The 14,512-nt window shown below is 40.5% G+C and overlaps 1 protein-coding gene across 1 annotated transcript; it reads right to left on the bottom strand.

The window, feature by feature from the left end:
* Positions 1 to 737: 737 nt before the first annotated feature.
* On the bottom strand, positions 738 to 2,934 carry LOC133001885 (zinc finger protein RFP-like). The gene is made up of 2 exons (XM_061071593.1): positions 2,866 to 2,934; positions 738 to 2,782 (listed from the first exon to the last, which is right to left on the bottom strand). Exon 2 carries the CDS (start codon positions 2,778 to 2,780, stop codon positions 1,149 to 1,151), a length of 1,632 nt encoding a protein of 543 aa, XP_060927576.1. The 5' UTR covers positions 2,781 to 2,782; positions 2,866 to 2,934; the 3' UTR covers positions 738 to 1,148.
* Positions 2,935 to 14,512: the final 11,578 nt, after the last annotated feature.

The raw sequence follows: 14,512 nt of genomic DNA, 5'->3' as shown, positions 1-14,512 counted from the left end.
TTAATTTTGTTTTCAATTCTTAAGCACTGAAAATCAACCGTTTTTGTTGTTTTTTACACAGATTTTTCTAGATTTGTTTGAGGTTTTTAAATAAAACCAACATGGAAAACCAAATGTTAAAGCTTCCTGAGGCACGCGCGTGCGTAGGCACATCAGTGGGCAGCGGATTACTTTCTAGTCACAATGGTCCCTGGGACAAAACCAGTTGAAAACCCGTGTCATAGGAGACACTAAAACGTCCAATACATCTTACAAATTCGGTTCCACACAGGGGTCGACAACCCGCGGCTCTGGAGCCTCATGTGAACAGGAGCTTGCTTGTTGGTGCTGTTTATTCAGTTTAACAGGAAAACACGGCATGTCTCCAGCTCAGACCAGAGGAGTCAGTTCTGTCTAAAGACAACATGATATTTGAGATTGTATACGGCCCAGTGGGTCTCCGAGGGTTAACAGTAGACATCTGCAGAAATAAAGTTTATTATTTATAAAAATGAATTAAAAAACGTTTACAGTTTAGCAAATTTTCCACGATCATTGAGACAGATCTCTTGTAATAAGATGTAGTTTAGGCCCCTTAACATTTATCTCAGTGCAAAATACTGAACCTGTGATCTGCTCCTAACACTGGAACCTCGGACTGTAATCCTTCGAGTGGTGTGATGTGTAGAGGAACTGCTTTAGTCTTTAATATATAAATCCATCTGAGCTGTGACATGAAAGAAAGACACAACAGAATCTGTATATATTCAGTTTATTATGTAAATATTACAACGATTGAAACACTTGATAAAATACTTGAATTAAAACCAACACCACATTATGACAGTAAACTTTACCATTCTTATATAAAAGGATCAGACAGTAACAATAACTAGAAACATGCACTGGGTCCATACATTTTTTCCAGATTTATATGGGGTCCCTGTGACCTTTGACCAATGTAATTCATCAAAAGATCTTTGATTCAAAATGATAAATAATCAACATTCTCTCATTTGTTGTTCTGTGAGGCCACCATGACCTTTGACCTTTGGCTACCAGATTCTAACCAGTTCATCCTGGATTCCAAGTGAATGTTTGTACCGAATTGAAAGAAATTCCCACTTGACTTTCATGGGTTTCACGTTCTCCAGAATGGGACGGATGGACTAGTGAGTTTGAGGTACAGGTGTAATGATGAGAGGGGCGGAGTTTGTTCCATTATAATTTGGCTCAGGGCAGAAGTACGGATAAAGTTTCTCTGTAAAGCAGCAGCCTGTGATACAACCGATGAGTGATTTAGAGTCTGCATTGTAAAAAGACACCTCACCTTTGTTGTAGTCTACAAAGACGCCCAACTTCTGAAGCTCTTCTTTCAATATTATAGGTTCTGAGTCTGCAGTTGTTCGATATTTGCCCTCAACCAATGAAAAGCACCAAAATCCATTTTCAACTGACAGAGCTCTCCAGCTCTTTCTCTCCACCGACTCCCTGACCACGCCAACGAACCAACGTATCTTTCCTTTCACCTGCACCTCAAAGTAAAACTTCCCTGTCATGAATCCCTCTTTTGCCAAAACCTCACGATATTTATCAAATCTCTTTGGATTGTCTTTAACTTTGTCCTTTTCAAAGTTGTCTTTTACTGTTACTTGTTTTGCGTCTTCGCTAATGACAAGTGCCTTAAATGCAGTGTCGGGGTCAAGGGTCAAGTCGACCGCATGCTCTCTCATTCTTTTCATTCTGATCTCAAGAAACTCTTCCATTATTTCCTCGACTCTCTGTTTCAGCCGAGTCAGGTGACCTTGCATGTCCTGGAAAGACAGGTCAGGGTCGAGGTCTGTGTCGGGACAGCTCTCGTGTGGAGGTTTGGACAAGGTCAGGAAGCTCTGGAGGAAATGATAGTGATCCTGTGACTGTGACAGATGTTCCAGCTGACTGCTTCGGCTCTTGAGCTCAGTCACTTCCCTCCTCAGTTCTTTGAGAAACTCTTCACCCTTTTGCTTTATTCCTCTGTGCCTCTGCTGGATCGCCTCAACCAGCTCGGCCTGGCTCGTCTGAATGGACTGGATCAACTCGGTGAACACCTGCACGGCGGCTTGTTCCTCCTTTTCAGAATCTACCCGTCTGACATCGAGTAATTTTTCAACCTCCACTATCTTCTCAATCCGTGTCTGTATCAACTTCTGCATGTTTGCCTGTGCCTCGTCTTTTGTTGCAGCCACTTTTTCATACTGCTCCTCCAGGGGGACGGCGTTGTGACCCTTGTGATCAGCTGTAAAACACAGGACGCAGATGAAGGCCTGCTCCTTCAAGCAGTACAGCTCGGTCATCTTGTTGTGTGTCTTGCACATCCTGTCGTCCAGATTCTTCACTGGCTCTAATAACGTGTGACCTTTGAGCACAGCAACTCTCCGATGCGGCTCCAGGTGTGACTCACAGAAAGAAGTCAGACACGTCAGGCAAGATTTAACGGCCTTTTCTTTTATCTCAGAGCAGATGTCACAAAGAACGTCAACAGCAGGAAGCTGTGGGCCTGGAGTCGAGGCTTTGACTTGAACCAACTTCTTAAACTCAACAGCTAACTCTGACATGACAGTGTTGACTTGAAGTTCAGGTCTTGTGGAGAATTCCCGTTTGCACATGGGACACTGGCAAGTGTCTCCGCTGTCCCAGTACGTGTGGAGACATGAGCTGCAGAAGTTGTGTCCACACAGGATGGAGACTGGGTCTGTGAACACGTCCAGACAGATGGAACACAGTAACCTCTCCTCTGACAGCAGAGAGCTGGCTGAAGCCATATCTGGACAAACACATGGGAGGCAGTTATAACTCATATCTGTGCTGAATAATCTGTTATAGATTTAATGGAAGGTTTAAATTTACCTGTGAAGTTTGTGAGGTTTAGAAGCAGCAGCTTGAAGTGACGAGCAAACTGTCTCTTTCCTCCTTGAGTTTCACTTCAGCATGATGACGCTGGTGATGGCCCCTCCCCTGCTGCTCTGCTCCACTTCCTGGGTTTGTTTAACTCTTTCCACTCTGGTCACATTGGGAACTACGGTGGCCCTGAGAGCTCAACGCACAGCAACTTAACAAAACACATGCAGGTGGAAAACATCTTCATCAATTTCACAACACAACACTACACAACATATTACAGAAACGCGCGGCAAATACAGAAAACGACAACGGAAGTGTTTCCAGAGGACAACTAAAAGTGATGGACACTGATGTCATAGGACAGGGGTTGTCAACCGGGGGTCCGCGAAATTCGCTTTGATATTTCAACACATTTCCAGATTACTCTTGAATATCGTGAAAAATATCTAAAATAAGAAAAATATGGCTAAAATAATATAAAGGTGCTGGTGATCATGAGGTTAAACTTAAGTAGGCCTCAATTGTTTGTGTGATATTGTATGATTTTCATTTGTGACATATTCTGCATTACTTTGTCATCTTCCCTCTTCAGGTGTAGCCCCAGTTTATGTTGATTGTTATTGATCACCGTTACTTTAACGTTCTCTCAACATGTCGGCTACATGTCTGTACATTTAAGTCATGAACGTTATATATTGATGTTCATATGGTTCTAAGATGCAGTACAACTACAAACTGCTTTTTAATTTTGTTTTCAAATCATAAGCACTGAAAATCAACCGTTTTTAGTTTTTTTACACAGATTTTTCTAGATTTGTTTGAGGTTTTTAAATAAAACCAACATGGAAACATGCACGCACGCACACACACACACACACGCACACACATAGGCACATCAGTGGGCCGTGGAGTACTCTCTAGTCAGAATCGTGGTCCCTGGGACAAAACCAGTTGAAGACCCCTGATCTAGAATCTGTTTCATCCACAATCGTTGATTAATAACAAACGTCCGCTTCACACTGATGATTTCATGCTCTTTACTGAACACTGAAAAGCAGGAAACTGGTCGATGGAATCCAGTCGACATTCTGAGGCTGGTTTGTTTTTTCCTCTCAGAACAAACATTGTGCTTTTCTGTGATTAAAGACTTTCACATGGTGGGGGGGATGTTTCTGTGAAAGAAGCTTTTACGTCACCGTGCAGACGACGGTTAGAGGAAAATGAAAATCACCACAAACAAAAGAGATATAAAAAAAACACAAAGAGACTCAAGAAGACTAGAAAACAGAAAATGAACCACAAGAGAGAAAGAGAAACAGAATAAAAACCGACCACAAGGCGACAAAATGAAGAGAAAGACAAATGAAAACAAACCACAGGAGACACAAGTTCTGCAAAACAGAAAATTAACACAAACACACACATACAATATACTTTCCCACCATGTAAAACACTAAAGGACCTCGTGACACAAACTGACCAAACAGATGCATGTCCACACAACTTGTTGTCTTGAAACAGACACACACACACACACACACACACACGAGCAGGTTCAGTTTGAGTCGACTTCCTCTGGATGTTACAGACGACAACATGAGAACCAAAGCAGTGAACTGTGTGTGTGTGTGTGTGTGTGTGTTTGTGAGAGAGAGCTCACTTCAGGCCACACACATTGCTTCATCATCTTTGTCTAGCAGTTATAACTTTTAATACTCTTAATTACTTTATTCTGATCATATAGAGGAGGAGTCACAGTCTAAAGAGGAGGAGTCACAGTCCAGAGAGGAGGAGTCACCGTATAAAGAGGAGGGGGTCACAGTCTAAAGGGGAGGAGTCACATGAGTCACAGTCCAGAGAGGAGGAGTCACCGTATAAAGAGGAGGAGTCACAGGAGTCACAGTCCAGAGAGGAGGAGTCACAGTATAAAGACGAGGAGTCACAGGAGTCACAGTATAAAGACGAGGAGTCACAGGAGTCACAGTCCAGAGAGGAGGAGTCACAGTCCATAGAGGAGGAGTCACAGTGCAGAGAGGAGGAGTTACAGTCCAGAGAGGAGGAGTCACAGTGCAGAGAGGAGGAGTCACAGTCCAGAGAGGAGGAGTCACAGTATAAAGAGGAGGAGTCACATGAGTCACAGTCCATAGAGGAGGAGTCACAGTGCAGAGAGGAGGGGTCACAGTCCAGAGAGGAGGAGTCACAGTACAGAGAGGAGGAGTCACAGTCCAGAGAGGAGGAGTCACAGTCCAGAGAGGAGGAGTCACAGTCTAAAGAGGAGGAGTCACAGTCCAGAGAGGAGGAGTCTGGTTGTGAGTTTGCTTTTGGAGATGATTCTGATCTGAAACAGGAAGTGACCTTCACTGACTTGTTGCTCTGTCACTTCATCATCTTCTCTGTTTTCTTTTCCAGCCCCTCCCTCCTCCCTCCTCCTCCTCCCTCCCTCCCTCCCTCCTCCCTCCTCCTGCCTCCCTCATCCCTCCTCCTCCCTCCTCCTCCTCCCTCCTCCTCCTCCCTCCCCCCCTCACTCAGATGAAGTGAAGCCTGAACTGGAAGCTTCCTCGATGCTGCAGCTATTTCAGGAGTCCTGATGTCATCTGAGGGAGGAGCTGGTCATCATGAGGGTGAGTCACAGACTCAGAGGAGGAGGGGGGGAGAGGGGGGGGGGGGGGGGTTCACAGCATCAAAACAGCAGCTTCTCTCTTTGTTCAAATGGTCGAAGTGAACATGATGTTAAAAGAACAACAACACAAGTTAAAACCAGAAACAAACTGTAACTGTGATAAAAACTGTTTTATTCTAATAATATTTGTTTTTTGTTTTTGTTATTAATAGTGAATAGGGTTATATAAATAAAAAAAGTTTCCACCTTTTCAATCTGTGTTATTTTGCTTTCATTTACCAACATCTTCTTATTAAAGCTTTTGGGGATTTCCTTTAATACTAAGATTGTTTTTATTTTTCTTCACTTGATGAATTAACACAATCACAGATTTTCCTGGAAAACATTTCTGGGAAAGAAACAGAAAATCTTAATAAAATATCAGGTTTAACAGGTAATAACAGTTTAAACCTTTTTTTAACAAACTACATCGTCTGTGGAGACAAACCAGTTTTTATCTCGTTTTTATTTCCTTATCATACGCTTGTTTTTCCTTCAGCTCCTGAACCGTGAGCTGATGCAGAGAAACAGGAAGTGAGGGAGATGTTGTTTTCCTCTCGTCTCCCTGAGTGATGTCATCCTCGTTCAGACTCTGCCCACACAAAGTCGTGGCAGCGCTCAGCATCCACTGTCGCCATGGCTACAGCTCTGCATCTGCTGCTCCCCCCCTCTCCTGAAACCTACCGGGCAGCGAGGTCAGCGTGTGCGAGCGACAGGCGCTGCGTCCAATCAGAGAGCAGGAGAGTGATGTCACCACAGAGATCTGCTGACGGAGGAAACCGGTGAGAAGACGTCAGCTGATGAGAATCTGAGTTAAGAGCTGAAATCACCACCAGGGGCTGATCGGGGGGGGGGGGAGTCAGGGCGGAGCTTGGATCAGAGCTGGAAAAACATGTTTCAATATAAGGATTGTTGAGCCCGGTCCACGCCCGGACCGGCGTCGTGTTCGTGAATTCGAGGTTCAAATGGGAAAGGTTAATAATTCAGACAAATTCAATGTTCAAAAGTTTCACAGTAATACGTTTATTGTATAAGAACAATTATCAAATACTTACAGAATTCTGGGGTTCATGTCAAGAAGAAGCCCTGTTTTATCCACAGGTCCACAGTATATATAATCAGACCCAGGGCGCGGCACAGAGGAGGTTCCTTTTTGAGGAGACCCTGTTATTGGTCTAAGGTATGCTGCTTCCTAAATGTGCAGCTATGCAGATTTGTTCACCTCATATTCACCTCAAATTGTATTTCACTTATCAGAATGTCACAAGTTCATGTGCATGGTTACCAGTCGTTTGCTATGTCTGGTTCCTGTTTCGTTGCCCTTTCTGTGGTTGTGCCCTGTGTCTGACCCTACGTCTGAGTCAAAAAGATGACACCTTATTCTAAGAAAAAACAGTTGTCGCTAAGCTTATTCTAAGTATTGTCAAGTTCCTGTTTCCATCCTTCTGGCTCACTGTTCGTCTGAGGAGCCAACGGTAGAAAACATGTATTTTTCAGTTAACCAGTTCACAGTCCACATTTTATTCTTTGTATTATGCAATATTGATTATAAAGACTATACAGCTGATATTATTCATAGGATATAGGTAAAACATAGTCATAAGATAAAGAACAAAACATAGATATCTCAACAGGATCTATGTCGTTTCATGGACAAAACAAACATGAAACTTCTTTACTGGCTGCTGAGGATCTCATCTACAGCAGCTTTCTGTGTTTAGAAAGAGACGAGCTGACGACTTGAACCAGTGAAGAAGTGGGAGGTGACAAAGACTCTGAGCATCACATGACATCAACAGGAGAAGATGGAGTCCAGTGGAAGCCGATGATGTAATCACACGACAGGAGACGTCTCAGAAACCAGGACGTGCTCGTGGGGAAGTTTCCTTTTGCTTTCTTGTCTTTGGTCTCTTTGGGATTTCCCTCCTACATCATGGTCCTTTGATCTCCTGGAGTCGGTTTGAAGCTTCTACAGATAATTTAAAAAATCCCTGCATTAAAACCAGAAGCAGAAAATCTCCTGAGCTCCTGGTTTTCATCACTTTCTCCTGTTTTCTTCTTTCTTTGTTTCCTATTATTCGTGGAAACCCGACAGTTCGTGAACGCATCTATTGTATTAACCAAATTAACCGACATGAGCAAGAGTAAGTCAACTAGAGATCGTAAATGTTGGTTTAGATTAAACAATCATAACAGTAATTACAGGAAAAGTCGAACTTCAGTAAAGACAAAGCAATGACAGGCGTTCATTGACCTTTGACCTGGTTTTAATAAAACAGAGGAAAATATTTATTAACAACAGCGATGGATTAATGTCAACAGAAAATTTTAAAAATGAAAATGGGACATTTAAAAAACGTGTTAAATAAAACGACAGGCTCTCTTCCTGTTTGGTTGTGGGCGTGGTGATCCCCCTGGCTCCTCCTTCTCCTAATTGCATCAGCCAATCATCTCACTTATCTGTCTCAGGTGTTTTTAATGAACTTTTATCCCAAACGTCTCGTCTCTGCTCAACATCTCTCTATATATATACTTGCCCATATAATAAATAATATATGATTTTGCTATTTGGGACATTTTTCCTTGTACACATATAAAAAAACTCCCCATTCGGCTTCATGAACCCGATGGTCTGTGATTCTACTTTAATCCCTCTCATGAAAAGCTTTTATCACAAATATAACTTCATATTAGCAGAATTAATACAGCGTCTGTGTCGTAATCAGATCACGAAACTCAGTTCAAAGCTTTCAGCTGCGAACACTCAGGAGCCGGAGCTTTCCTGATCCGAGAGAGTTTCTGTGGCTTCAACAACTCTCTGTGGACGATGGAGCATCATAAATGTTTCAGATTAAAAAAGCTCCGGCTCTGATGAACCCTGTGCCCTCGGGGGGGGGGGGGGGGAGAGAGAGCGTCACCGGCTTCCTTCCATTCCATGACATTCGTTTCCTGTCTTCACAAGTAACAAGTGATCTCACTGTGTATGAGAGAGGACACATTGGACAGTTTGTTATAATATAATAATAATGAATTATAACGTTTGTTTGAGCTTCTATTCAACACAAAGTCTTTTATTGTTTGTTTTGTCAGATTTGATGATGGACACGTTTCTCTTCAGGACTTAAAACAGACAGTATGTGACTTTGGCCTCTAGGGGGCTCTCAGTCCCAAATGACAATAACAAATGACGCAAGCTGTGTCCCAGTTTAAGCTCCGCCCTTCTTTGGAGGACGCAGAGAATCTTGGTGATTGGCGTCTCGAGCGTCGTTACCTCTCTGATGACGGCTCGTCACTGAAGCCCAATGCATTCTGGGACAGGTTGACCTGAAGGGATCGACCTCCTGGAGCCGGTGGATTCTGTTTGTCTGAAGAAGAAGTGAAGCCGCTGCTACGTTCATGTTTGTGATGAAGACTTGATGAAGACATGCTGAAGACTTGATGAAGACTTGATGAAGACATGATGAAGACTTGATGAAGAGAAGACATGATGAAGACATGATGAAGACTTGATGAAGACATGATGAAGACTTGATGAAGACTTAATGAAGACATGATGAAGACATGATGAAGACATGATGAAGACTTGATGAAGACATGATGAAAACTTGATAAAGACATGATGAAGAGTTGATGAAGACATGATGAAGACTTGATGAAGACATGATGAAGACTTGATGAAGACTTGATGAAGACTTGATGAAGACTTGATGAGGACATGATGAATACATGATGAAGACATGATGAAGACTTGATAAAGACTTGATGAAGACTTGAGAAGACATGATGAAGACATGATGAAGACATGATGAAGACTTGATGAAGACTTGATGAAGACTTGATGAGGACATGATGAAGACATGATGACATGATGAAGACTTGATGAGGACATGATGAATACATGATGACATGATGAAGACTTGATGAAGACTTGATGAAGACTTGATGAAGACATGATGAAGACTTGATGAAGACATGATGATGACATGATGAAGACATGATGAAGACTTGATGAAGACATGATGATGACATGATGATGACATGATGAAGACATGATGAAGACTTGATGAAGACTTGAGAAGACATGATGAAGACATGATGAAGACATGATGAAGACTTGATAAAGACTTGATGAAGACATGATGAAGACTTGAGAAGACATGATGAAGACATGATGAGGACATGCTGAAGACTTGAGAAGACATGATGAAGACATAATGAAGACTTGATGAAGACTTGATGAAGACATGATGATGACATGATGATGACATGATGAAGACTTGATGAAGACTTGAGAAGACATGATGAAGACATGATGAAGACTTGATAAAGACTTGATGAAGACTTGATGAAGACTTGAGAAGACATGATGAAGACATGATGAAGACATGATGAAGACTTGATGAAGACATGATGAAAACTTGATGAAGACTTGATGAAGACTTGATGAAGACATGATGAAGACATGATGAAGACTTGATGAAGAGAAGACATGATGAAGACTTGATGAAGACTTGATGAAGACATGATGAAGACATGATGAAGACATGATGAAGACTTGATGAAGACATGATGAAGACTTGATGAAGACTTGAGAAGACATGATGAAGACATGATGAAGACTTGATAAAGACTTGATGAAGACTTGATGAAGACTTGAGAAGACATGATGAAGACATGATGAAGACATGATGAAGACTTGATGAAGACATGATGAAAACTTGATGAAGACTTGATGAAGACTTGATGAAGACATGATGAAGACATGATGAAGACTTGATGAAGAGAAGACATGATGAAGACTTGATGAAGACATGATGAAGACATGATGAAGACATGATGAAGACTTGATGAAGACATGATGAAGACATGATGAAGACTTGATGAAGACTTGATGAAGACTTGAGAAGACATGATGAAGACGTGATGAAGACATGATGATGACATGATGAAGACGTGATGAAGACGTGATGAAGACTTGATGAAGACTTGATGAAGACATGATGAAGACATGATGAAGACTTGATGAAGACATGATGAAGACTTGATGAAGACTTGATGAAGACTTGAGAAGACATGATGAAGACGTGATGAAGACATGATGAAGACTTGATGAAGACTTGATGAAGACATGATGAAGACTTGATGAAGACATGATGAAGACTTGATGAAGACATGATGAAGACATGATGAAGACTTGATGAAGACTTGATGAAGACATGATGAAGATTTATTCACTTGGCTCACAGATCCCTGCTCCTTCTTTATTGGAGCTGTGAATAGTTTGTTGGACGACTTCATCCGGAACGAGTCGTCCACTTGTTTCTTTACGAGATGAAAGTGGATCCAAACAGAAACAGTGAAGTCTGAGGTGATGAAGCATTTGTCTCAAGTGTCTTCTCTGGAAAACTAACTGTTCATCTCATCGGCTTCAAACTTCTAAGGAGGTTTGAAGACGACTCACGAAGGACGAGGAATAAATCTGAAGTATCGACACAGGACGAGAGAAACACAACATATACATACACGTACATTTACTATATACATATATATATATTTATACCTCTACTATATATCATAAATTATATCATACTCTCTGTATATTATTTGTATATATAAGTCTATATACACATATTTATACATGTGTACATGTTGTAATTATTATTATTATATTACTATTATTATTATATATACTGTTGCTGCCATTATTACTATATACTGCTATAATATTGGTATAATTACTATCAAATATAAATATATATTACGTTATATTATATACTATATATAATGTACTATTTTTATATAATGTCTAACAATAACATTACCATCATATCATCAGTACTATTACCATCATCTTGCCACTGCACCTTATCTACCTATTTATCTTGTGTTTCTGTTTTTATTCTTTCTACCTCAATATTTTTTATTTTTATTTTATTTTATTCTATTGTATTGTATTTTATTGTATTCAAATATACCGGCTGCTATGACGACTTAATTTCCCTTCGGGGATGAATAAAGTAATATATCTATCTATCTATCTATCTATCTATCTATCTATCTATCTATCTATCTATCTATCTATCTATCTATCTATCTATCTATCTATCTATCTATCTATCTATCTATCTATCTATCTATCTATCTATCTATCTATCTATCTATCTATCTATCTATCTATCTATCTATCTATCTATCTATCTATAATATCATATAATATAATAAGAGAACACAACATTACAAACACACGTTTAAAACAAGAACTAAATTAGTTATATGAATAAATTAAATTAACGTTAATCCCCTGTGCATGATTCTAATGAACTGTGTTTTGCTAACATCTGTTTCTCTCTATTAAAGTTAACTGTCGCTCTGAAACAAGACGTCACCTAGAAAAACTAATTCTTTAAAACTCAAACTTAAGTCTTGATGAGTTTGAGTTTGGCAGAAAGCCCGGCGACACTTTAACTGCTGTTCTAGTGAACTGTCCAACAAACATAAAGCAAATGTCCTCGTAAAGTCCCGAGACATCTCAGGGACAGAGACGCAAGAGGCTCGTAATTACAAGTGTCCTCGTGAGGAGAATGAACCGAGACCTGAGCGAGGACAGACTTTAAGACAACAGCGTCAGGACAGATACTTCAGGTCGGACATTAAAACCTGAGGCTGGAAAACAGCCAGTGGAACATTTCATCAGTCTGTGTTTAAGAATCTGTTTTAATTTTCAGCCGAGAAGCTGGAGGACGAGAACCAGAAGCTCAGGAGAGAAACTATGATGATCAGCTGGTTTCTATTAGAAATAACTAGTGGTGCTTATTAGAGCTCAAATAACTGAAAGTATTGATTATCATCTTGTCTGTCATTCTAACAGATTGGAGATGAATTCAGTTTATGTGAAGGAATTTCTTCATTTGATAGAAATGTTCAGATTGACTCAATAATGACCCGATGGTAAGTCAAAGGTCAAAGGTCACATTGATCTCTCAAACCTTCTTTAATATCCTTGTGAACGAGTTATATTAAAAACTCCTCGACAGGATCCTGCACAGCAGCTTCACATTTCATAAGGTTTCATGACTATCGGCTGAGAATTGCACAAATTGTATATATATTGTTTTGTTTTATATTGTTTTATATTGTTGTTTAATGTCTGATTGTTAATTATGTACAGTGCACCAACCACACCAAGGCAATTTCCTGTATGTGCAAATATACTTGGCAATTAAAATAATTCTGATTCGGATTCTGAAAAACTTTCACTGCTGATTTTAACAGATGAATATAATATATATAAAACACATACACACATTTTGTTTTAGATGTATATATATGACAATATGGGCCCCTAAAAATTAATATCTGCCAGGATCCAATTCAAACATTTATCAAAACAATTTAGTCAAACTTCTCAATAGATACTTTATTGATCCTGAGGGAAATAAAGTAAAACCTGTAAAACCTTTTCAATACCTCCAAGTATCTGTATATTCTCAGTCTGTTGTATTGAACTGTGCAGTTACACCTAATGACAGCGTGTCTGAACCTTCTATACAGTCTATGGTCTGAACATTATGTGAACTACTTCCTGTCTAAAGTTACCGTGACCTCGTGACCCCTCCGTTTCAAATCACACGTTCAATTCTTTCAAGAACCACAGAACTCAATTATTCATCGAATCAGCGACTTCAGTGTCGACTGGAATTCATCTTCTGCTTCAGAGCCGACGGGACAGAAACTGCTGAGTCACCGCTGCTGGTGCTCAGGACTCGGGTGTGAAGAGGAGAATCGTGTAGCTCCGGTTCTGGGGTCTTCATCGTTCACCTCTGGAGTTCACACAGCTCGGGGGGGAAACACTCAAACCAGGACACCTGCTGCAGAGAGCACGGTTTAAAAATAAGACCCAAGAGGAAAAAGCATTAGAGACGTTAACCAGGAAGGTGATGAATTATGGATAATGTGACACCAGGGGGCGATCGGGGGGGTTCCACTGTTCCTCCTGAGCAGTGAAGACCTGAAGTTAAACTTCTGCTTCACAACCAGCTGCTGCAGATTCGACTCTCAGACTGAAAGATTTCATATTCGCTCGGGGAATGATACCGCTGGAAATCGATATTTGTTTGAAATGTTGAAATGTTTTAGATCTTAATGAAACTCGAGGGTCGGAAACCAAATTACAACTTTATAATTGTTAAATTATGAGTTTAATCTTGTAATATCACTACTTCATTCTCATACTACTTTATTATCATAGTATAACTACATCATTCTTGTAATATTGGGACTGTTGTTTAGTCTTCTGTTCATATTACTTCTAAATGCTCGTTAAATTATAACTTAACTTAATCTTGTTAATATTGCAACTTAATTCTTGTTGAGGTCACAACTTTATTTCATAATATTACGACTTGATTCTCATTAAGTTACAACTTTATTCCTAAAGGCTCACATTCATATTTAATATGTACCCAATACTTGAAGAGCTACTCTGAACTTTTCTTTTCACTCTTTCCAGCAGCGAAGACACTTTTCAGGGTTTTTGCCGGATGAGGAGAATCTGAATGTCCTGAAGGAACCAGACGTCCTCTGTGGACATGAAGAGACCGAGCTGCAGATGAATCTTTAATGCGTCGGCCACCTTGACTTCACTCTCTACCTGCAGCTTTCTGAGAGGCAGCGGCTGAAGAACTCTCATCCTTTAACAGATCTGAGCGCCGGCGTCGTTCTTCACCCGAGAGTAAAACCTCCCGAGTCTCTCTCTCTCTCCTCTGGTGTTTATCAAGGAATCAGATCGTCCTGCACCACGTTGATTAATCTGCCCACAACCACAGATCCATCACATGGTCTCAGCCCAAATATTGATCAGATGGTGAATCGTGATAAGATGAATTTATTCTTACTGAGACGTGTCTGCTCTTAAAAACTGTTGAAATCTTTCTGCACAAACACACAGAGTTAAAACAACACACAGGAAGTGACAAAATACAAGTTAACGCACCA

Source organism: Limanda limanda, chromosome 5, assembly GCF_963576545.1.
Source record: "Limanda limanda chromosome 5, fLimLim1.1, whole genome shotgun sequence".
NCBI lineage: Eukaryota > Metazoa > Chordata > Actinopteri > Pleuronectiformes > Pleuronectidae > Limanda > Limanda limanda.
This window is presented reverse-complemented; position numbering and strand designations above follow the sequence as displayed.

Excerpts from the sequence above, each read along its gene's own strand:
- LOC133001885 (XM_061071593.1), bottom strand. The coding sequence starts at position 2,780 with ATGGCTTCAGCCAGCTCTCTGCTGTCAGAGGAGAGGTTACTGTGTTCC.